Source organism: Aotus nancymaae, unplaced genomic scaffold (assembly GCF_030222135.1).
Source record: "Aotus nancymaae isolate 86718 unplaced genomic scaffold, 86718_ANA_hifiasm-v0.15.2.pri h1tg000108l, whole genome shotgun sequence".
Taxonomy (NCBI): Eukaryota; Metazoa; Chordata; class Mammalia; order Primates; family Aotidae; genus Aotus; species Aotus nancymaae.
Window position 1 is genome coordinate 18,898,744 of NW_026988523.1, and position 25,865 is coordinate 18,924,608.

The 25,865-nt window shown below is 36.6% G+C and overlaps 1 protein-coding gene across 3 annotated transcripts in view; it reads left to right on the forward strand.

Annotated features, from left to right (window-relative positions):
• PLA2G4A (phospholipase A2 group IVA) overlaps positions 1 to 25,865 on the forward strand; it is a 434,510-nt gene that overhangs the window by 402,536 nt on the left and 6,109 nt on the right. For all 3 annotated transcript variants that reach the window (XM_064370567.1, XM_064370568.1, XM_012444627.3), the window contains 3 exons: positions 6,404 to 6,588; positions 19,347 to 19,542; positions 21,013 to 21,170. In XM_064370567.1, coding sequence (XP_064226637.1) covers positions 6,404 to 6,588; positions 19,347 to 19,542; positions 21,013 to 21,170 — 539 coding nt within the window. The remainder of the gene's footprint in view (positions 1 to 6,403; positions 6,589 to 19,346; positions 19,543 to 21,012; positions 21,171 to 25,865) is intronic.

A 25,865-nucleotide genomic window follows, 5' to 3' on the forward strand; every position in this document is an offset into this window, starting at 1 on the left:
TGTCTTTTGTTCATTCTTTCATTCACTTAGATTTATTTATTGAGTACTTACAACGTGTTTGGTTCTTGGGATCCAGTAGTTAATAAGATAGATACAATCCTTGGCATCATAAAGATTAAAATCATTTAATGGCCTTTCCTCAAAGTTGTGATTCATGGAAGGACTTAAGTACTTTACTTTCGTTAACAATGATGGAAAAGTAGAGTAAAACTAAAATATAGAACGCTGATTCTGACGGAACAGTAAGTTAGTGAGGCTACATCAACATTAATTGAGGATACAACTGCAAAACTAAGTATATGAGTTGAGGGCTGCGCACGGTGGTTCCCAGCACTTTGGGAGGCCAAGGTGGGCAGATCACCTGAGGTCAGGAGTTCAAGACCATCCTGGTCAACATGGTGAAACCTGTTCTACAAAAATACAAAAATTAGCTGGGTGTGGTGGCACATGCCTGTAATCCCAGCTACTTGGGAGGCTGAGGCAGGAGAATTGTTTGAACTTGGGAGACAGAGGTTGCAGTGAGCTGAAATCACACCACTGCACTCCAGCCTGGGCGACAGACCGAGACTCATTCTCAAAAACAACAAAAAAAAGGAATATGACTTGAATGTGGGTGTTCGCATTTGGAGAATAATAGTTGTACATCACCTTGTCTGACTCCTTTCTTCATTTAATGCCCTTTGAAAGAAGAGTTATAGACAGTTTTCATGAAATAACATAATTTCCTTATGTTATAAGCTATCAGTCATCTCCAAATGTGGCATTATATAAACCAGTTTTTTTTGAGATACTTGAAAATGTTCTAAACTAAAATTATTTTAAATTAATGGTGTTTGGAAAGAACTAAATTTTATTTCTCAGTGTGCATTTTATTTAAATTACATTTTATTCATTTTTATGTATTTAATAGAAAACATATATGTGGGGTATTGATTTCAGTAAAAAATTTAGTTCAGTCAGTTCACAGATTTATTCAACTTTATTATTTACAGGCCAACATTGCTAAAAATAATTTCATTTTAGACTGAATTTACTGAATTGACTAGTGCTTTTTCAGAAAAGGTCCTTACAAAGGTAGATCTAGTTTACCTCCCTCTGGTAGTTTCTAATTTTTAGAATAATCATATGTTTGGAATGAAAAGTTAAAACATTTATCACAAACTATGATCATTTTTGTTCATAAGGTCTTCCTTAAAATTCCTATTTTAAAGAATGCCAACTAAAATTTTTAGCCACAATTTATTTAAAACATTAATTAAGCACATTTCTTTTTAAATTTTGCAGCCCCCATGCAAAAAAGATTTTATCCAATCTAGATATTATGGATATCTTTTTTTTTTGTTTATATAAATTAAAGTTTGAGTGTCTTAGAATTAAATCAATCTCTCAACCTAAAATCAGTAAAAGTGCACTGTTTTTGTGCCTGCTGCTTCACCTTGCAGACTGTATTTTGTAAACAATAGAAATTGTAATATGATAAAATTCCCCTCCTGAGTTTACTGCAAAATAGTTGTGTACCTGTGTAAACAAATTTTGGAGAGCTTTTCATGAGTCATATGACTTCTTTCCTGTTTACTTTTGTGTTTATCCTATTTACTGTGACACACACCATCTGGAAATAAGAAATAAAGACATGAGTTAGTTTAGGCCAGAGTTCAAAACACAGACATCCAAATATTTGAACATGGAAGCTGTGTGATGTATTTATAAAATGACCATTACAAATAACCAAAGCTGATCTGCTTTACGGAACTGTTACATAATTCTAAAACAGAGTTATGTTTCCACAACCATCAGAGAACCCCATTAACTGATTCACAAGTTTAGAATCTTTGTACGTTTTTAAATTACGGTTGGATATTCTTCCATAGTGGCATTTACCCAATACTCTACGACATTTTAGTAGATGTTATACAATAAATCGGGTTCAAGTTCAAAGAAACTTAGAAAAACGTACAACTCAATCTCCCTCTTCAAATACAGTGAGATACCCTCCTGAGTTTAAGTCTTACTTACAGGTGCTTGAGGATAGTACTTTAAAAGGAGACTGGCCGATATTTGAATCTCAGTTGGACCCTTTACTAGCAGGCAGTCTTAGCCAGTCACTTAGCCTAAACCTCAATTTACTTATAAAATAAAAATAATAATGGTACTTAGGTTATAGAGTTATTTTGAGGATTGGTTAGCATTATCATACAAAGTGCTGTTAGTGACAGCCATAGGAAGGAGAATAGGGAATGCGCAATATCATTGGCTGCTACTTTAAGTTGTTGAACTCTGCCTCTTTGTAGACATGACCTTATTTAATCGTTCCACTCTTACTTTGTATATGAGGCATCAGTTTATATCTTGCATAACTATGCTTTTTGCAACACAGTTAGGAAACACTACTTACTGGTTTTGTGTTGTTTTTTGTTGTTTTTTGTGACACGGATGAACTTAGTGAACATTATGCCAAGTGAAATGAGACAGACACTACATGATATCACTGGTAATGTATAATCTAAAAAAGTTGAACTCAGAAGTAGAAAATAGCATAAAGGTTACCAGAAGCTGGGGGGAATTTGCGGAGGAGGCAGTAGATGGAGAAAGAGGCGGCCTTACTCAAAGGGTACAGTTTCAGTGAGGCAGGAGGAATAAGCTCTGCGTATCTATAGCACAGCATGGTGCCTGAGTTAATAATAATGTGTATTTCAAAATAGCTAAAACAGAGGATTTAGATGTTCTTACCACAAAGAAGTGATAAATATTTGATGTTATAAATGTCTTAATTACTTGATTTGATTATTCCAAAATGTATACATGTAATGAAACATCACATTGTACCCCATACATACACACAATTATTTGTCTACAAAATAAAAATCGTTTTAAACATAAAACAAAACAGACAATAAAAGGAACACTACTTACCATCAGTTTATCTTGAAGGTGGGAATGGTGGTGTTTAGCTACAAACCAAAGCTGGGAATTGGTCCACGTGATTTTTCTCTCAAATGCACTCCCTCTTGGATTTAAGAAAGAATAAAAGGTTACTACCAGTTTCCTGCTAAGGGACAAACCAAACAGGATACGAGAGAAATGATCTGTTTTTGGTTACACTTTCAGCTAAAACTGTTTTAAAAACTGAGTTTATGAAGCCCCCCCAAATCTATGAATTGTAATTATACTTGCATTAGAGTAGGGAAAAGCGTTGCATGTAAAAATGCAGTAATCCTTCCTCCCTTCCTCAAGGTTTCAGTTTTCTCAGTTTTAGTTACCCGCAGTCACCTGTGGTTGACCACAGTTTGAAAAAAATTTTAAAACTCCAGAAATAAATAGTTCAATGTTTAAATTGCATGCAGTTCTGAGTGGCATAAAGAACCCTCATGCCATTCCTCCTGAGAGGTGAAACATACATCTCTCTGTCCAGACTGAATATGCTACCTGTCCATTAGTGACTCAGTGGCCATTCAGTTCATCAGATTGACTGTCACAGTATCACAGTTTCTCTGTATTCAAGTAACCCTGTTTTTTCTACTTAAAAATGGCCACAAAGTGCAAGAGTAGGGATACTGGCATACTGTTATAATTGTTCTCTTTTTTTTACTACTGTTGTTAATCTCTTACCATGTCTAATTTATGTATTAAACCTTATCATGGGTATGTATATGTAAGAAAAAACATAGTATATGTAGAGATTTGTTCTATGCACAGTTTCACACATCCACTGGGCGGGTCTTAAAACATATCCTCCCAAGTAAGTAGGGACTACTGTGCTCCCATGATTGTGTTTTTAAATGTTAGGTTTAACTGCGATAAAATACACATATTAATGTGGTTTAAATAAGTGATAGGATTATGTGCTGAGAGCCTCTATACTTTGTAGTTATTATTTTCTATATTACTCATTTTAAACCCTCTTATTCAGTCATGCCACTTTCTAAAGTAATAGTGTGACACTATTAGGGCTTAGACCTTGTGAACCTGGATTGGAATTTTGACTCTCACTATCTGTTTGAAAATAGACCATTTATTTTACCTCTTTGAGCCTCAGTTTCCTTATCTTTAAAATGGCTAGTTCATTTGTAAGATTCTGTTTTCTTATCTTTAGTCTCCTTTGTAAGAATCTTGTAAGAATAATAAATCTTATATATGAAATTTCTGATACATAATAGACTCAGTATAAATGAAGTCACCATTAGGAGAAATATGAGTAACCAACTAATGAATTTTCAACTTTTTAGTAAAATGTCTAAAAATGAATTTAAGCCAAAGACTCACTATTTTGACCTTTAAGATGTTCACATATGTAATTGTTAAACTAAAATTTCAGAGGAATAGATGTCAAAAATGGGCTTGACAGTCTCTTTATATATTTCAGCCTTACATCTTTACATTCCTGGCTCTGTGATAGATAGTCTAGTATCATGGCTGGTGGCAAAGTGCATTCTCACGACTGTCTGTAGATCCTTATTAAGAAAAGAGAATTGATCTACAGGTAATTATTTAAAGAACTATTTCTCTTCTCTCTCTTTGTTGCCCTATAAGTTAGCTTTGGACACAGCAAGCCTTTATTATTTGGCCATATTACCTTATCCTTGCTTTTAAAAATAGCTTTATTTTTAGCATATTTGTTTTTAATTCAAGACCATTATTCACAGCTTTCCTCCTTGCGTCACCTATTCTGGGCAGTACGAATTGCCTCAGTCATAAAATTTACTCTTCTTTATTTATAAGCATCACTAGTAAGTGTCTGTAGCATTTATTTGTTATCCCATTTTAGAAATGGGAATTTTTCATAGACATGAGAAAACAGATGACTTTGCTAACTGTTTCTTAGTATTAGTAACTATGCTGAAGTCTTATTTTTCACTTTACACTGAAGAAAATATTATGACTATGTCATTGGTGTTTTTATTTCAACCTTTACTGATAATGAGGATTATGGATTTAATTGGATAGGAAGAATTTACAGATTTTCTTTCCTTTTTGATTTCATGCTCTTAAAATGTAATAAGTAAAATTGACTATAGAGTGATATTATTCTTACTTAGAAACATATGGAGGGAAACTGACATACACTCAGTTCCTACTGTGTGCTAAGCGTGTATGTATGTACATATATATAAGGTCATATGTACATATTCATATCTGGTGTGACCATCTTCACTTCATTCTACTGTCACAGGCCTCCCTCTTGGGCTTAGCCAGCCTTCTTCCTAACAGCAGAGGAAATAAGAGTGTGGACGAGGAACAGAGAAAAGCAGCTGCATGGCATTTTATTCAGTTCAGTTCAAACCAGTTCTCTTCTGGTCATGTTTTGTTTTCCTGGCAAGTGAATTAGGAGCACCACACATAAACATGAAGGGTAGTATGTTATCAGTATTATTTCTTCATGAAATTAATGATCTCTAGGCCCTTTGTTTCTTCAGACCCCTTGCCATCTCATTTTGATCTCCTCCCATGCTGTCCTCAGACTGCGGGCTCCTTTCTGTCTCTCCTCAAACATACCCAGCCTGATTCTGCCTTCAGACCCTTGCTGTAGCTCCTCCCTCTCTCTGGAAACCTCTGGATCCCACCCTCCCAATCTTTAGATGGCAGTTCCATACCATTATTCTTGTTTCAGTGTAAGGTTTCCTTCTCAGAGACATCTCCCCTGACCATCCAACTGAAGTGACTCCTTACGACAGTGTCCTTGATCATTTTCTTCATTGCATTGATCGCTTTATGAACCGCCCTCTTCATACATTTATTTACTTATTGGCCGTGTACTCACAATATGAACTCTATCAGAGAAGAGCGTGTCTCTATCTTGTTCAGCATCTAGAATAGAATCTGAATGGTGGTAGACATATTTGCAGAGTGTGTTGGCTGGATGATTTTCTTGGACTCCCACCTTTGGTGGAATGCACTCCCCCCCAGAGAGCGGCAGCATGGGATCCACACAGTCTGCCACCTCCCAGTGATGCCACCTTTGAGAGACTCTTCATTGGCTTCGCCCTCCATTACTGCTGTCCTCTGCCTCACCTGTTATAAGAATTAAACAAGATTATGCATGAGGAAATGTTTAGAAACCTGTAAAGACCTATGTAATGTAAGCTAATACTATTAAAGTGATCACAGCTTAGAGTTAATACCAGCACCTGAGCTAAGTGCTTTCCACGCCTTGTCCTGGTAAATCCTCACAGCAACCTTACTTGATAATTACTTTTGTCCTGATGTTACAGGTGAAGAAATTAAGACTTAAATATAAGATTACAATTGCTAAAGTTGGTCTCATGCCCAGCTCTATTTGTCTCCAAAGCCTAAGGGCCTAATCATATGAAATTCTGTCTTTCAAATTTTAAACAAATGTTTTTAGATGATAAATACGGAAGAATGATCATTTAATTCATTCTTGTTTTTCTTTTATGTTTTTAAGATCCTGATGAATTTGAGCGAATATATGAGCCCCTGGATGTCAAAAGTAAAAAGATTCATGTAGTGGACAGTGGGCTCACATTTAACCTGCCGTATCCCTTGATACTTAGACCTCAGAGAGGGGTTGATCTCATTATCTCCTTTGACTTTTCTGCAAGGCCAAGTGACTCCAGTCCTCCGTTCAAGGTAAGGAGACCTAATATGGCATTCCATTCTCCACCACATTCTCTTGCTTGCCCCTTAGATGTCTTAGTCCCTTTGACTCCGGTTTCTTATTCCTTTAATGTATTTTGTACATTTTCATGAGTTCTAAAACGCAGACATGATTCAATTAGTTTCCTGCTTAAAGAAACTTTTAAATGATTCTAATGAGCTCAATAAAGTTCAGAGTCCTGAGCAGGACAAGAATAATACAGTAGGTCTGAAGTTTAGAAAGGAAATGAGGCTGACATTTGGGAGTGAGCAAGTAAATGATCATTTAAACCGTGCATGGAGAGGGTATGCCCTGAGAAGAGAAGTGGACGTAAATAGTACTTTAAAGGGTGCTGTCAAGGGGACAGGAGGGGAACAAAGGAAGTGTACAGTCTCATGAGAATTGAAGATATGTAACAACAAGGAGGTCTTTGGTGAACTGAAGGACAGCTTCAATAGGGCTGTGAGGGCGGAAATCAGACCAGAGTGGTTTGAGGGATGGAGACAATTTTGTAGACTGATCAGGGAAGGAGATAGACTGAATCTGCAAGAGGAAGTGGGGAAGAAGAAAACTGTGTGTGTGGTGGGGGTGGGTTGTTGATAGCAGAGGCAAGCATGTTTACATACCAATGGCTAGGAGTCGTTAGAAGAAGGTATGACTGAAGAGGGGAGAGATGAATACAGGATGAAGTCACATCTCTGGGAAGGATGTGGGGGTGGGAAGTGGGAAAGGAATCAAGGATTCAAGTGGAGAACAGTATTGAAATGTCCACGCTGGGGGAAATGGCAGCAGATGAAGATTTAATACTAGGTATGCAGAAAGGAAGTTCAGGAAGTACTCATGTAATGACTTCGAAGTTTTATAGGAATTAGGAGTCAAGGTTGTCTTGTGAGGATGAAAATATGGAGGTAGTGGAGTCAGGCAGGTGGGGCGAATAAAAGTTCACCTCTGTGAAGAAATGAGAAAAGCTTCTGAAACAACAATATAGAAAATTGCTGGGCAGCACTCTGGCCTCACCCTCAAGTAAACATGCTTTGTTCCCTCTGCCTGGAATGCTCCAAACATTCTTTAGACACAGGTCAGGAGTTATCTTTCTTGACTTCCACTCGTATGGTCAAAGTGCATAGGACTCAGTAAATTGTTCTACTACAACAATTATCATAGTATATTCTATGTGTTTGCTTTTATATATGTTGCTTTCACTGTCTGTGAACTCCTTGGGACTAGAACTCTGTTCTCTGTGTGTATTTATTTTGTTTTAATCATTTGGTCCTAATTGTCATTTAAGTGCTGGCCAAAATATGAGCATATAGGATTTTTTTTTTGTAGGTGAATAAATGAAATGCTATAAAAGATGGAGTTATTATTTCAACTTCATAGATTGAAGAAGTAGCAATTCATAGCGATTAAATGTAACAGTTCATGATCTCCCAACCAGGTGGAGTCAGTGGTAGCCCCTGTCCTCTGACAGCATATCTGATTTTTTTCTCTATCATATGATAATTAAACTACTCCCAAGACTAATAATGGTTATAAAAACCATTAAATATATAGAAAACCTTACATGTTCAAAGTGCTTTCATACTTGATCTATTTTTGAGGTAGCAGTGGTGTTCAAAGAAACAAGTAACAATGAGATAAAACCTTATCAACAAATAAAATAAAATAATATGTGGAATAAGCGAAGCCCATGACCTGGCTAGGGAAGTGCTACTTAAGAAATGGTGAGATGGGGCTGGGGCCTGTGATCCCAGCACTTTGGGAGGCCGAGGTGGGCAGATCATATGAGGTCAGGAGTTCAAGACCAGCCTGGCCAACATGGTGAAACCCTGTCTCTACTAAAAATACAAAAATTAGCCAGGCACGGTGGCATGCACCTGTAATCCCAGCTACTCTGGAGGCTGAGGCAGGAGAATCACTTGACCCTGGGAGACAGAGTTTGCAGTGATCCAGGATAGCGCCACTGTACTCCAGCCTGGAGGACAGAGAGAGACTCTGTCTCAAAAAACAAAACAAAACAAAACACACACACACACACACATACACACACACACACAAATGGTGAGATGGGACCAGACTCCAAAGCTACAGAATGAGAATTTCTTACCCTTTACCAGCTGCCTCCTTTGTGCTCACTGTACCTGAACTCTTTTCTGTGTACTGTGCTGTGTGCAGCAGTTAGTGGGAAAACAGGGTTCCTGATCTCCCATAACATTTTGGTTTTTTGGGGGAAAGACTTTTATTCACAAGAGCCACTTGCAGGGGAACTGAGAAACTTACTATTAAATAGTTCTTGCTATAAGTTTATATAAGTATGTGTATTATAGGGGATAGATACAAAAATACGTTGGTGCATGCTGGAGTTCATGAACAGGGTAATAAATGAAATAGGGTGAAAACAGCACAGAGAAGGCAATGAGCACATTGAGGGGCTGGAGCGATCTGATTAGAAGCGACAGATATTCAGCTCCCTTAGGAAGGCTTAAGGAGAGAGTTTAAGGTAGGACATTAAGAAACGGAGAATCAGTGGAGGATTTCAGTAGACAAATGACTTCATGAAATTGGAATTTTAGGATGATTAATCTGACAATGGAAAGTAGGATGAATTGGAGAATGGAAGGCAAGGAATTAACATTAAGAGGAATGTATTGTAATCCCAGCATAGGATAATGAAGTACTACTGCACCACAGTGGGTGACTGTGAATTTGATGACCTGTGAGAAACAGTGGGGAGGTAGGTTTCAATGGATGACTCTAAGATGATAGCTTAGAAGCTGGTTCTAGTGGTAGCAGACACTGTATTATTCACTTCACTAATGGGGGTGTAAAATGTCAAAGCCATCATTCTATACATGAATCAGAGCTCCACCACCTTAATGAGTTGAAGGAGGTTTTGGAATATCACTTTGTACCTTTAAAAAGAATCATTAAGGCCGGGCGCGGTGGCTCAAGCCTGTAATCCCAGCACTTTGGGAGGCCGAGGCGGGTGGATCACGAGGTCAAGAGATCGAGACCATCCTGGTCAACATGGTGAAACCCCGTCTCTACTAAAAATACAAAAAAAAAATTAGCTGGGCATAGTGGCGTGTGCCTGTAATCCCAGCTACTCGGGAGGCTGAGGCAGGAGAATTGCCTGAACCCAGGAGGCGGAGGTTGCGGTGAGCCGAGATCGCGCCATTGCACTCCACCCTGGGTAACAAGAGTGAAACTCTGTCTCAAAAAAAAAAAAAAAAAAGAATCATTATACTTTGCAGTAGTTTTTAAATGTTGACTCATTATTTGTAATTAAGAATATATACTTGTAAAATGTATGAACATTTGGATGATATAGGCAATGCTTTCAGACAACAGCTGTTAATATTTTGGTATTTTCTAGTCTCTTGTGGGTGTGGGTGTGGGTGTGTGTGTGTGTGTGTGTGTGTGTGTGACTACCAGGGTCATATAGTTTTGTATTCTGTTTCTTTCTACTTACAACTATATTATGAGCATATTTTCATGCCATTAAATATTTTTAAAAACATAATTATAAAGACATATAAGATATATATAAAAGAGAGCTATGTGAGATGTTTATAAAAGAAAATAAAAATATGTAGTTTCTCTGTATACAGATATGTGAGAATTTATTTTACAGTGCTGTATTTTCAACTTTTAGATTATTGCCATCTTGCCACCTTTTTCTATAATCATTATCCTTGCACATGACTCTTTAATCACACTTTAATTATTTATTTAGGTGGGTTTCTAAATATGTATCACTTTATGACTTTTAGTAAATATTTTCAGATTGTTTTCACCAATTTACATTACTTTATCTAATTATATAGGTGAGTCTCTGTTTCACATGCCTTTGCTGGCTGGAAAAAATATTAAAGACAAAGTAAAAAAAAAAATTTATGTAATATGGTGGGGAAAAAACCCTCACATTTTTGCTTCAGTTTGCTTTGCTTATTATATATTGATGTTTTTAAACTACTTTTAATCAGATTGTGTTGTTCCTATTAATAAACATTCTTTTTATGTCTTAAGAATATTAAAGTTTGTCTTATTTTTGCAAATATGACCTAATCATTTGTATTGGGATTTTTATTTCTGATGATTTCTGTTTCAATATTTATGTAGGAGCTGCTTCTATCTATTTTATTCTTATGATTTTTAAAATTGTTTTTCAGTATATTTTCTCTTTTTCTTACTACTTTTTAAAATTTTTATTTTTAATTATGGATACAGAATAGTTGTACCTACTTCTGGGGTACATGTGAAATTTGCTACCATCATATGTGGAATGATCAATTAGGGTAATTGGGGTATACATCCCCTCAAGCATTTATCACCTCTTTGTGTTAGTAACATTCCAATTCCATTCTTTGAACTATTTGGAAATATATAATAAATTATTGTTAACAAGAGTCACCCAATTGTGGTAGAACATTAGATCTTATTCCTTCTCTCTTGCTGTATTTTTGTACCCATTTTCCATTCACTCTTTATTTCCTCTTCCCACTATCCTTCCCAGCAGCTGGTAACCATCATTGTACTTTCTATTTCCATTAATTCAATTGTTTTTGGTTCCCACATGTGAATAAGAACATGTAATATTTGTCTTTCTGTGCCTGGATTATTTAACTTAACATAATGTCCTCTAGTTCTATCCATGTTATTGCAAATGACAGGATTTCATTTTTTTTTATGGCTGAATACTGTTCTACAGTATGTAGTATCACATTTTCTTTCTTCATTCATGTGTTGATCAACGCTTACATTGATTCCATATCTTGGCTGTGAATAGTGCTGCAATTAGCATGGGAGTACAGATGTCTCTTCAATATACTGATTTCCTTTTGGATATATACCCAGCAGTGGGATTACTGGATTATATAGTAGTTCTATTTTTAGTTTTTGGAGGAACCTCCATATTGTTTTCTGTGGTGACTGTACTAATTTACATTCCCAGCAGCTGTGTAGGTGGGCTCCCCTTTCTCCACATCCTCAACATTTGTTATTTCCTATCTTTTGGATAAAAACCATTTTAACTGGGATGAGATTGAATCTTATTGTAGTTTTAATTTCTATTTCTTTGAGGATTAATGATGTTGAACATTTTTTATATTCCTGTTGGGCACTTGTATGTCTTCTTTTGTGAAATATATATTCAGATCTTGTGCCCATTTTAGAATCTGATGGTTTTTTTCTATTGTTTGATCTTCTTATATATTCTGTGTATTAATTCCTTGTCATATGGATAGTCTGCAAATGTTTTCTCCCATTCTGTGGTTCATCTCTTTTCTTTGTTGATTATTTCCTTTGCTGTTCAGAAGCTTTTTGGCTTGATGTGATCCTGTTTGTTCATTTTTGCCTTGGTTGCCTGTGCTTCTGAGGTCTTACTCAAGAAATCTTTGCCTAGATCAGTATCCTGGAGTGTTTTCCCAGTGTTTTATTCTAGTAGTTTTATAGTTTTAGGACTTAGATGTTAATCTTTAATTGATTTTGATTTGAGTTTTATGTATGTCAAGAGATAGCAGTCAAGTTTCACTTTTCTGCATGTGGATATTCAGTTTTCCTAGAAAACATTTGTTGAAGAGACTGTCTCTTCCCCAGTATATATTCTGGACAACTTTGTTGCAAATGAATTGAACTGTAAATGGGTGGATTTATTTCTGGGTTCTCTAGTCTAATAGTTTCATTGGTCTATATGACTGTTTTTGTGCCAGTAACATGCTGTTTTAGTTACTGTAGCTTTGTAGTATAATTTGAAGTCATGTAATATAATGCCTCCAGCTTTGTTCTTTTTGCTCAGTATTGTTTTGGTTACTTGGGGTCTTTTGTGGTTCCCTATAAATTTTAGGATTTTTTTTTCTATTTCTGTAAATAATGTCACTGGTATTTTGATGGGGAATGCAATGAATCTGTAGATTGCTTTGGGTAGTATGTTCTTGAAATTCAGTCTTACCAATATCAGTTAAATATAGATTGGTATCTTAATTTTTATATTATTCTTCTAAATATATTTAACTCATTAATATTTTTTAATAGATTGCATTTGTAACAACACAATCCCCCATAGACTTTTTTCAGCATTATTTTGTCACGCTTATTTTATCAAATACTATACAATTATTATAGGGCACGAGGATTTTTTTTCTTAATCTGTTGTGTTCAATTTATCCATCTGACAATCTGACAGTTCTTATGTCAGTACCATACTGTATTCTAATAACCATAGCTTTATTATATGCCTACTGTACATATAGGCATTTTCTACTTGTGCATTCTCTTAGATGTGTTTTAAAATCATTTTGTCAATTCTTTCTTCCCATGCCTTTTTCCAAATTTATATACTTCCTTTTATTGTTTTATTTAGTATAACATGAAACCTACCATTCTGGAAATATTGAATTATGTTTTCAGAGATTTAATATAAAGGAAATTGCAAAATATCATCCATAATATAGGTTTTTGTGTCTCTAAGTATGTACTTCAGCAAATTCGAAGTAAATAAAATAAAATTTACAGCTGACTTAGAATATTAAAAGTCCTTTAAACCTGTAAGTGTTGTTATCAAAGTATGTATTCCTAAATGAGTCTAAAAGATTGCCAAAGTAGAATTTCTAAATTGATAAAGATGTTATACTTTCAATAATAAAATAAATATTTGTTTGTATATAACATAGTAAGATTTGAAAATTGGCAAGGAGACTACTACATTGAAGTTCTTTTGATAGGAGGGGAGAATCTCTAACGTAATAATTGGATATATGCAATATGATGTTATAAGGGAATCACATAGTGAATAATTTCCTGTTTTTGAGACTGAAATATGGACACTGCCTTTCTCAAAATACTAGCGCATAAATGCTGGGCAAAAATTAGAACTACTGACTTTGTTTCACATTTACAGATAATTCTAGCATTTCATATAGTTAAATGTCATATTTTGTCAAGAAGATGTCGAAAGATGGAGATCATGTCTTTTGATTAAAGCAACCACAGTTTATGTTGTGTCTGTGTTGTAACTGGCCTTGAAAGTCAGTGACGTCAATGTAAGTGACACTAATTTCTTTAGATTAGTTAGCACATACCCTAATAGTAGTCCAATATAAAGTGTTCATGATTCTAAATATTATTACTATTAATTTATCTAACAAAAGCAGCTTTGTGTTTCAATTTGTCAAGTTTCTTTTTGTTAACCATTTAATATTTTAGATTCATAATATGTAAATTTAGTGTGCCATTAGGGCTCATCCAAGGACAATCAATGAGATTGATTGTTGGTCACGAAAATAAGCCAAAGTCTTCATACTCAAGCATGCAAAATTGACAGGCTGTCAATTTAGGGAAAATGAAGAGACTTTGGGTTTTACTGGGGAGCAAGAAAGCAAGGAATATAGAAGAATTTATTTACTACTGGAAATTATTTTCCCCTTTATGTTAATAACTTTTAAGGGAGAGTAGAGTAATAGATTTATTATCCCATAAATTAGGTTATATTGTGTTGCCATAGGTTAGGCATAAATCTGGCTGAGTTTTTCAGTGTTCATTTAAATGCTTAATGACAAGAAGCCAGAACAATGGGTTTTTCTCTTAAAAATTATTCAAGGAAAGAAGGAGGGAAAACAGAGAGAAAGAGTCAATGAAGGAAGGAGAGAAGAAAGGAAAATTTGAAATGAGGCAGTCTTCACAAATGATGGAAGTCACGTATCTACATTAAACTGATCTGCCTATATTTCATTTAGGGTCAGAATTCCATTTAAACCCGCTAATGAGGAAAAAGAATCTGTATTTTTTTTTTCCACAGTCACCTGATTTATTTATTGAAACAAGGGCATGACCTGTTTAAGAATCTCCACATATTATTCACTTATAATGCTTAAGGTGGTCCCACATCATGGCCAAATCAGTCTAAGTGTTGGCTTTGGGGCACCGGTCCACAATGTCTAGTGAAGAAAAGAGCACAGCATTTAATGTAGTACTTCCAGTTTTACCTCTCCTACTAGTTTCCTGGAGCTTCTGTAACAAATGCCCCCAGACATGGCAAAAATATATTCTCTCACAGTTCGGGAGGGCAGAAGTTGAAATGAAGGCAGCAACAGCTCTACTGTCTCTCTGAAGCCTTCACAGTAGAACGCTTCCTTGCCTCTTCCAGCTTTTGGTGGTTCCAGGCATCTCTGGCCCTGCGGTTTCTTCTCTCCAATCTCCGCCTTCATTTTTGTTTGGCCTTTTCTTTTGTGTGCATGTCTTCTCTTGTATCTCATATAATTGTCATTGAATTTAGGGCCCACCTACATAATCCAAGATGATCTAATCTCAAAATCCTTAATTAAATTACATTTGCAAAGAGTCTTTCCCCAAATAATGTCATATTCACAGGGCTAAGGGATTAGGGAATGGGTTATTTTATGGGGAGCCGCCATTCAACCCACTGCAGTCATACTGGTCACTCATATTGAGAATCAGATGTCTTGTGATGAATAGATATTATGTTAATTGACATTAATTTCCCTTTACATATTTTCTGAATTTATGGTAACTTCCTTGTGAATAACTAACCAGAATTACAAAGTGCTATGTAAACTGTACAACATGAGATATAGAAAATTATTTTCTTTCTTATTGCATTATAAAGCTCTTAGAGCCTAATACCAGCATGTCTTTTATTAAAAGTAAGAGTGACTATAACTGTAAAATAATTAATTCCATCTGTTGTATTTTATATTACTTGCTTCAATAATTTTTTAAGATTCTGGAGGTTTACTTACATGCTTATATGCCATCCATCTCCCTAATCTTAAAAATAGGTTTTATATAATGAGAATCATTGTAGAATAGAAAGCACGTATTCTTGGTTTGCATAGAGACAAAAGAAATCTGACTTCCTCTAATGGCAAGACAATTTATTTTTTATGTATATGTGTGTGTGTGTGTGTGTGTGTGTGTGTGTGTGTGTTTTTGAGACGGTCTTGCACTGTTGCCCAGGCTGGAGTACAGTGGCGTGATCTCGGCTCACTACATCCTCCGCCTCCGGGGTTCAAGCAATTCTCCTGCCTCAGCCTCCTGAGTAGCTGGGATTACAGGCATGTGCCATCACGCCCAGCAATTTTTTTTTGTATTTTTAGTAGAGAAGGGGTTTCACCATATTGGCCAGGATGGTCTCGATCTCCTGACCTTGTGATCTGCCCGCCTCGGCCTCGCAAAGTGCTGGGATTACAGGTGTGAGCCACCGTGCCTGGCCTGTGTTTGTATGTTTATAAATAAGGGTGTTGTTTCATATATTTATATATTTACATATTTTTGTATATAAATAAATTAAATGACATATAAATGCTATCATACTATGTTTTGAATATATTTCTGTTATTTAGAAATAACATTTACTTATAATATTCATTTATTTGTTATTTATTTGTCTTTCCTCTCTTAAGTTTCTCAGTGGTATTTTAAATAAGCACATCCAGCCTGGCCAACATGGTGAAAACCCGTCTCTACTAAAAATACAAAAATTAGCCAGGTGTGGTGGGAGGCATCTTTAATCCCAGCTACTCAGGAGGGTGAGGCATGAGAATCACTTGAACCTGGGAGGTGGAGGTTACCGTGAGCCAAGATCGGGCCACTGCACTCCAGCCTGGGCAGCAGAGCAAGACTCTGTCTCAAACAAACAAACAAAAAAACCCCAAAACACCAAAATGAGCACAGACATCTTACAAAGTATCTCTTTGAAGGATACCGTCAAATTTTTATCCCACAGAAAGTCACTGTAGTTAGTACTATGTAAGTTTATCCTAAGTTAGTCTGTGGAAAAGTGAAGTACCTGACATGTCAAACAATAACCAAAATGGCTAGTTATCACAGAACACAGTTCTGGCATGGTGCTGTAATTTGTGGAGCAGAAATTTTTTTGTTCACGGAAATCTTTTAAAATACTTTCTAAAATCTAGTGCCCTTTACTCGTAGTCTGTGTCATTGTTTCTTGGTCTTTACAGAAAGAAACGAGACACTGGAGAGGAAATGCTTCATCCATTCTGTAATCACTGTCCTTGCCATCATCCGTTTTTAATCTTTTCCACATCAGGGTCACATAAGGAAAGGGAAAGTTTCCATCTCTTCCTAATTCTATCACGAAGTGATCTATCTAAAAATAGCCTCACTCTTCCCGCACGTATTTCCCTTCTCCTCTTTCCCCAGCATCCACACATCATTGGTCATACCCTTGAGTCATGTTTGTAAACACTTTTCCTTGCCCTCACGCAACTGCTCCACACTGTGAACTTTTGCTTTTATTTTGATGTTGAATAATCATGAATGAACAATTGTGAACAGTGCTAGACAAGAAATAACAAGCTGATTAATTCAGCTGAATAGAGAAAAAAAAGAAGAGATTGGTGATAAAAGCTTTCTCAAGTTTCAAACAAAAAATTATTTATATTCATGTGGGATTTTCAGTGAAATGTAATTGTATTTAGAATAACAGTTTATTAAGCAAATGCTTTCATATACATTCCATCATTTGTTCTCCTAGATTTTTATTTGTAAATGGTATTGAGAGAGAGTTGATTAACATAAAAATCATGACATTCCAGAAGCAAAAATAGCAGTGAAAGTTCAAGGAGAAGTATGTTTTTCTCTGAATGGAAGGCCCTATGTTAAAGTACTTGTTTTCTTGTAATGTAAACTACCGAGGTCTTTGTACATTTTATCATGTAATCCTCTCAGCAATCCTATGAGAAAGGCGATAGTATTAGCTTTATTTTGCAGAGGTAGAAAATGAATTGCTGATAAATAAGGAACAGATGAAATAGAGCTGAGATGGGATTGGGAGGCTGCTATGTCAGGGATAGTGAATAATGTGGTCTGTGTGTGTTTGTTCGTCAGTATCTCTGCGTTGCCTGTGGGGGACTATCACTGTACACCGCAGCCACCAAAGATCATTTGTTTCTTGTTGAGCTGTGATGAATCATTAGTTTGTCTCAGGTTATCCAGCTAGCAAGGTTTAGGATGTCTGTCTTGGAGCTGAGCCTTTCACACTGCACAACCCAGGCCCACAATCATGCAGCACCTTCCTGCCATTATCATACTTTACTATAATATCTATTTATCTTTCCTGTTGACTTATAAACGCCAAACTTTCAAGGACAGCCCGTCTCTAATGCTTAGAACATAGCAGGTGCTCACTAAAGCTGTTGGATGAATTAACAGATACTCTGAGGAAACAGTCCAGGTGTACCGCGGAGTCTCAACTTGGATTTTTTTCCTGGCATTTATCACATTTTAAACACAAAGCGTTATTTGATTGCTATCTCTCACCCAAAAGGCCATAAATCTAACAAGAAGAACCGTGAATGTTTTACTCACTGTCATGTCCCCTTTTCTGACATGGAACCTAGATCGGCCACTATTGATTGTTGTTGAACGGATCAATGTGATGACAAGAGCGGTTAAAAACAAGTTAAGATTCTAGTGACAGTAGCCCCAAAACTTCGTCTCTCTAGGAATTTTCCTCTCTAATGCTCCTCTCTCTGTCTTCTCTTTCTTTTTCCTCTTCTGTTTTCCTTCCTTTTTTCCTTCCATCTCTTTTCTTCTCTTTGCTGGCATTTATTTATTAAACATTTGCATAGCACTTAGTATGGGGTAAGCACTGTTTTAAGCACTGTAAAGTATTATTTAATTCTAATAGCAATCCTATGAGATAGGTATGATTTTTATCATCCACATTTTATATCTGAGTATGGAGACACTGAGTTAAGAAACATGCCCAAGGCCACGGAGCTTGCATTCGGACTCAGGCATCGGGTCCCAGAGTCTGTGCTTTTACCACTATGATATTCTGCTTCTTATTCATTCCACTCCCCCTGAAGATGCACATAAATGGAAATGAGGTCTCGTCACTGCATCTCTCCATATTGATTTATGTTCTCCAGTTTACATTTAATTTTGGAGGCGCTCACCCACTGAGTTAGCCTGCTTTGGTGCAGAGACAGACCAACCTCAAATCTCAGTGGCTGACCACGAGCATGTATTTCTGGGCCAGTTACATGCCAGCAGTCGTAAATCACCTGTGGAGACTCCATTCTATGTGTCTTCTCAATCTGGTGGGACTGTGTAATCCTTTTACCAGGAAGGGAGCTAATATGCAGAAACCATCATACAATTTGCCACAACCATTAAACTCTTGGTACATCCTACAGTCCTCTCTTGCCATTACATGTAATAGCAACACTCAGGCCAGAGGTTCAACTTCTTTTCATAAAAAGAAGGCAAAAAGCTGATTCAGAGTAATTCAAATATTTTTGTGTACATAAAATGAATGAAGTTTTGACTGGTACTTTTTAACACTTTGGTGGAGATGATACAGGTAAAAATCCAGTAACAGAGGATTATTTATTCTGCATCAACAGGTTCCTTTTTTACTCTGGAGGGATCAAAAAACATTCATGTGGTTATAAATTCTCTGAACCCATAATGTTTTTTTCTCTAGCAGCTTCTTCAACATTAATTTTGCTCAGTTCAGTTGATCAAAAATTTTTCACATGCCTGCTGTAGAGCTAGCCTTGTGCCAAGAATTAACATAACAATAGTTAGTTTGTTTTCTACTTCTTTGAGATTGATGAGCTTCTTGAGAATAGGGTCTTGATTCATCCTAGCAAGGAGTACATTGCTGGCGCATAGTAGACAGCTAGTTAATACTGAATAACGGTCAGACCAACTGAATCAATGAAAACTGAAAATTTCCAAATGCATCTTTCCCTCTTTCCTATAGGAACTTCTACTTGCAGAAAAATGGGCTAAAATGAACAAGCTCCCCTTTCCAAAGATCGATCCTTATGTGTTTGATCGGGAAGGGCTAAAGGAGTGCTATGTCTTTAAACCCAAGAATCCTGACATGGAGAAAGATTGTCCAACCATCATCCACTTTGTTCTGGCCAACATCAACTTCAGAAAGTACAAGGCTCCAGGTATGTTGGGAGTAAGCTGTATTCCATAACATAGAAATTAAGTAGGGGAGCAAAACTGATATTAAACTGCTTCACTCTGGCACTGCCGTACCGGCTGTTAAACTATTGAATGCCTGCCTTACCTTGATAAGCAGATGCTCTCTGGGACCTCAAGTGCTTCGCCTCTTTCTTACCCCAAGATCCCCTGAATTGCTCACCGTCCAGAAACTAAAAAGTCAACGACTAGTTTAACAAAAATCTCTGGGACTTTATTTCAATACTTTGAGTTATGTTTGTTCTGATTGATTTTTAATCAAATATTTTGACTATCACCCTTGTAAGAAAGCTCTTATTTCAGAAAAATTATGCAAATTTCTGGGAATTTTAGTTGACCACAAGATTAACATAATCTAGCAGTGCACCATGGCTAGCAATTTCAGTGTGCCATGTTGTATTTCACAGAAAACGAGTCGAGTTTGAGATGTAGCCTTTTTTGTTTGTTTTGTTTTGTTTACTATATCTAGAGGAGTCTCTTGACTCTTATGTATCCTGGAAAATGCTGATTAAACAAAGGAGGTCTGAAGATTGACATGCAGGATGCTTAAAGCTCTAAAAACCATACTTTAGGACCAGAAAATGTATTTTCCATTTTGTGAATGGAAAGACACCAAAAAATACGGAGGATGAGTAATGGGAATATGCTGAAGAAAATGACATTTTTCTAGATTTCTCAGAAAGCATCGATAGGCGTGAAGATTATTGTGAAGCATATAGTTCAGCACAGAAGGTGGAAATCGCTGACATTTTTAGTTATCAGACAGTAGAACACTTGAAACCCAGTGAATTTCCTATCACTGAATTCTCAAGGAGAGGCTCACTGAGCAGTTGGCATGTGTAGGGATTTCCATGGCATGAAGACAGTCACATAACGTTCTGGTTTGGGTTCTCCCAGAAACTGATTCTGAGAAAAGGACTCAAGTGCAAATAGTTTATTTGGAAGAGCTGGGGAACACGCTAGTGTATTAGTAAGGAAATGGGGAAGTGGTAAAGGGAAGGAAGGCAGACAACAGAACTGCGTTAGCAAGCCAGCTACCACAGTGGGAACTTGACCCTGTGCCACAGTCACGCTTCCCACACACACACCAACAGGCAGGGGAATGGAGTATCCAGATGCTAACTCCCTGGAGTCTTTGGTTGACCACTGCCTGGGATACAGTGTTGTCAGAATTTCCAGCCTGCTGCCAGTGGGCCAAGCAGACTTCTACAGTTGCAGGGCAGAAGAGAAAGCCCTCAGGCACAGAGATGGCAGATACTGGCAGCTGGATGTCACCCGGTCAGAACACACAGAAATGATAAGTCCAGAGATACTAGAGTACCTGGCTCTGTGGGGCTCCCACTGCTGTCTTTATGTTTGTATGTTTTATTCCTTGGGTTTTAGAGATATTTTGTAGTTTTCAAAATAACATCCTTTGTGACTCTTCTGGTATTTAGGTGTTCCAAGGGAAACTGAGGAAGAGAAAGAAATTGCTGACTTTGATATTTTTGATGACCCAGAATCACCATTTTCAACCTTCAATTTTCAATATCCAAATCAAGCATTCAAAAGACTACATGATCTCATGCACTTCAATACTCTGAACAACATTGATGTAAGTATCTCCTATGGCCACTATTTCAAATGACTTCCATACCACATAAATACACCAATACCTCTTTTTAATTAAACATTTTAAAAAGCGTTATGAATGACACCACCCAAAATGTGCCACTTTACTTGTCATGAATTATTTTGCTAATCTCCAGAAGAACCCTACAAATCTGACAAATAAGGAAGCTTATTCTATGCTTATTATTTTATTGAATGATTAGTTAATACTCAGTTTCTTTCCCAAAGTATCTATTTATGATAAAATAAGAAAAGTGACAAAAAGGAAATATGAGTATGAAAATTAATGTAATCAGAAGTGTAGTTAATCTTCAAAAATATGACATGAATTTTAACAAATACATTTATGATTTTACATGTTTTCTTTTTGTGAATTTGGGCAGTAGCACAAAAGGGAACAGCCTCCCCTATTTTTAGCCCTTGAGATGTCAAGTATACTTTGCTTTAGAAAAAGTCGCGGTCTTCATTATCAATCCTTCCTATCACTAGTATGTCTTCTGCTAAGATTCTGTGTCTAGGTGAAATCCTTTCGTTTTTAACTTACCATTTAGGAACACTATTCTGTAACTGAAATCATTGGCTTGTGGTTCCAAATCAGTGTCTGACAAATGATTATCAGTTGTGAAAGCTTAAGTTCATTAGCCTAATTGGATTTTGTGCATTAGAAAAACAGAAAAAAAAAAGAAAGAAATTAAATGGAGAAGGAAAGGCATCATGCCTGATTTACCAGTCTTTTTGGTGACTGTGTAAATGGCACAGAGGAACTCAGAATATGTGAATGAGTGTTCTGCTTATATGGGCTTTAGTTAGATTTGGTGAGCTAATGGAACTCCACACATCTGGTTTGCCTGCTTGTTCGTCCTGAGGCTAGTAATGATCAGTTGTGTGAATCATCACGGTTGTACCATAATATACTTGTTAATCAATATCTTTACTTTTTGCAATGTGTGAAATTTTTTCCCATAAGCTTTGTTCTTACAACTCTAAAATTCTTTTTTTCCAGGCTTCATTTACAAATAGATGATAATTCATACAAAACATGTATATCAAAATATATAGCGTGTGTCATTTCTCCATAGATTTGTTTCCTTTTTAGAAAAAATGTTTCAGGCAGTGGACATCTGAAATCCACATGATGCATTATCTCTGTGGTGATGGCAAAAATTGAAAGGTTACGAGAAAAATGATTAATTTGTGATTTATAGGGAGTGAACAGAAATTCTCAAAATAGTTGCGTTTTATAAAACCTTATGCAACTAAAAGAGAGGTAAGAGTTAATATCACAGTCATCCTATTTTCGCAGTATGAGCCAATAAACTCAAAACTACACATTCCTTGGGATGAAATATATTAAATTTGCTAAGTCTTTCTCAAATGGAAAAAAAGTAGATTGTAGGAATATACAAATACCGTATTGGACTTGGAAATAGATATACATATATATGAGTGTATCTTAACCAACTATATTTGTCTTGCTGTTCTAGTTTATGTAAAGTCTGCTAAACAATTTGCAATAAGGAATGATATAGTTCTATTTATATATTTTACATACATTCTTCAAAGTAGTTTGACACATAGATGTAAAAGTTAAAGCCTAAACAAAAATAGACTGAATCCCAGAACAACTGTCCCACCCTACACACCTCATCAAATGTTGATTCTTCAGAAGCCATTAATTTAGCAGTTTGAAAAATCTGTGTTCACTTTTTATTGTGATAAGATATACAAAACATAAAATTTACCATTTTGACCATTTTGAAGTGTACACTTTAGTGGCATTAAGTACACTGCATCGTCGTGCAATCATCCCTACCATCTATCTCCAGAATGTTTTACATCTTCCCAAACTGAAACTCTGTACCCACTAACCAGCGATTCCCCATTTCCCGTGCACTTTTAGTAACAATACCATCAGGGTTTTGTAAGAAGATTGATAAATATTCGTTAAAAATAATATGAAAGTGGAAAGGACCAAAGCAGCCTAACTCAACTTGAAGAAGGAAAGCAAAGTTAGATTTATTTTACCAAATAGAAAGAAAGGTAACAGCTGAGAAACCATGACACTGTCCAAGGACAGACAGTAGCACTAAATAAAATCATCTGTGAATAAATTTGTAACTATCTGTAAGGAAAAAGTGATCAGATGATTATTCACAAGGAAAAATATTAAATTGACATCTTTCACATTATCAACAAAGCCAATTCCAGACAGACGGTAGATTGGAATATAAAAGTAAACAAAGTTCCTAGAATACAACGCAGGGGAGCATCTTTATAACTTTGACCCGGGGAAATACTTTTTTTTTTTTTTTTTTTTTTTTGAGACGGAGTTTCGCTCTTGTTACCCAGGCTGGAGTGCAATGGCGCGATCTCGGCTCACCGCAACCTCCGCCTCCTGGGTTCAGGCAATTCTCCTGCCTCAGCCTCCCGAGTAGCTGGGATTACAGGCACGCGCCACCGTGCCCAGCTAGTTTTTTTTTTTTGTATTAGTAGAGACGGGGTTTCACCATGTTGACCAGGATGGTCTCGATCTCTTGACCTCGTGATCCACCCGCCTCAGCCTCCCAAAGTGCTGGGATTACAGGCTTGAGCCACCGCGCCCGGCCGGGAAATACTTTTTAAACTTGATGATAAAGCATTAGCCATGAAGGACAATCCTTTCTGTATCTCCAAGTCCTTCAGTTCTGAGAATTAAGCAGTTTTTAATTGCTTCTACTACTGTTTCTGTCACAGCATGTATAGACAAGGTCATGGGCTTTATATCATCTTTAAATCCCATACGGGGGCCACTCATGTGACTTTGAATAAGCTGCTTAAACTTTTTGAGCCTCAGCTTTGTCTTCTCTGAAACAGGTGTGGTGGGACCTATAATAATTGTGACAGTGAATGTTTAATTGGGTGATGCATGATCAGAGAAGCTGTTCAGTAAATGGGAAGCTTACCTATACATGTCCGTATCTTGTACCCCTGAAGGTTCATGGGGATTACACCCAAAGACCTTTGCAAATGCCCCAGATCAACAACATAGACAAATTTGTACAGGTAATGCCAGCTCAGACAGTAAGTAAATATTTTTGAGTGAACAAATGAAGGTAGGCTTTTCCTGAATTACATGAACATTGAGACTCATGTTCAAGTAATTCCTCTTTGTGTGTGTGTGCATATTTAATAAACAGATAAAAAATTCAGTTTTCACTGAATACCGAATAGCTGACATTTTACTTCTTCCTTAGTGACTCCCTCCTTCTCCACTTTAAGAAAACACATTTTTATCAGAATCAAAACTTCTTTATAAATGATGGTACTTAAAGAGCAACAAAACTCTGCTGAGGTTAGGATGCTGGAGAGTTCATTAGGCTCAGTGATTAACTGACTGTCACTCCCACACCATTTGAATAGAGTAGGATACTGATTCGCACTTCGGCAACACAGCATATGTTTATTGCCATAGACCATCAGAGTTCTTTGTAAACAGTGAATGGATATTGTGAATATAAACTTTTACAATGCAAAATCACTTCTCTGCCAATTTCATAGACAACAGTTTTCAACTTTGCAACTGTGACCACTGTGGCTTAAGGCAACGTTTCCTCTTCAGTTCACTCTGACCTCAATTTTTGCTTTGAGGAGGCCACGCTGTATCAGCCAGCTGCAACCTTCTACTGCCTCATTTTATCAAGAGATCCTAGCTGGCCTGCTTTGCCAAAGCTGCATTTCAGTTTATCTTTAGCGGGTTTCTGCTCTGTTTCTGCTCACGTCATGACAGCGGCCTGGGTTTCTCATAGCATCAGGTTTCTGCTCTTACTCGATCCTCCCAAATTCCTTTTCACTGAACATTGTCTCAATGCTTTCACAATTACAGGAGCATTTCAATTTTTTTCCCTTCAGAAACTTAACGTATAGTGATTACACTAGTAGACACGTGATTGGGGGATTGGGGGCGTTGCAGAGGCGTTGGAGTCCGACCAAATTGGGTATTCAGTTGACTTTGGACATGCTGGTTAACCTTTCTAAATTTTGCTTTCCTGTTTTGTAAAAGGAAGTGACGGTACATATCATGTAGGATCAGGATGGGGATTAAGTAAAATAATATAACTGAAGGGCTTGGCATGGAATAGACACTCAGTAGACTGAAGCAGCTAATATAATAATGACAATAATTGTTATTAGTGTTCCTAGTTTTTGGCTTTTAATTATAAATTATAAACCCCTTAAAAACAGTGACTTGCTTTATTTACGTTGTATGCTTTAGACATACTGATCACAATGCCTGACGCCTAAAGTAAATCTGCAGTACAGTTTTCATGATGGATGTTTAGCGTGTCATTGACTTACTGTGGGTAGCAAGTGTCGGGACACAAGGTGCTGTTGGTTGGGTGGAGGCGGAGTTCCCAGTCGTGGGGAATTTGTATACAGTACATGCCTGCCCACGCAGTTTGGCTACATACTCTGCTCTTAAACTACCACTTTGATCTGGAAGGAATATGTCTTCTGAGATTTCTTTTCTAGGACTTGTTAATTTGCTATCACAGGAAAATATGTTGTTTCCCAGTCTCACTTATTCAAATTATTAACTTGATAGGCATATTCTTAGAACCGGTTATGTGTCAGTTTATTCAGCATATGCCAATGATGCAAAGTAATGAGATTTTCTCTTTCTTAATTATACAAAATGCTA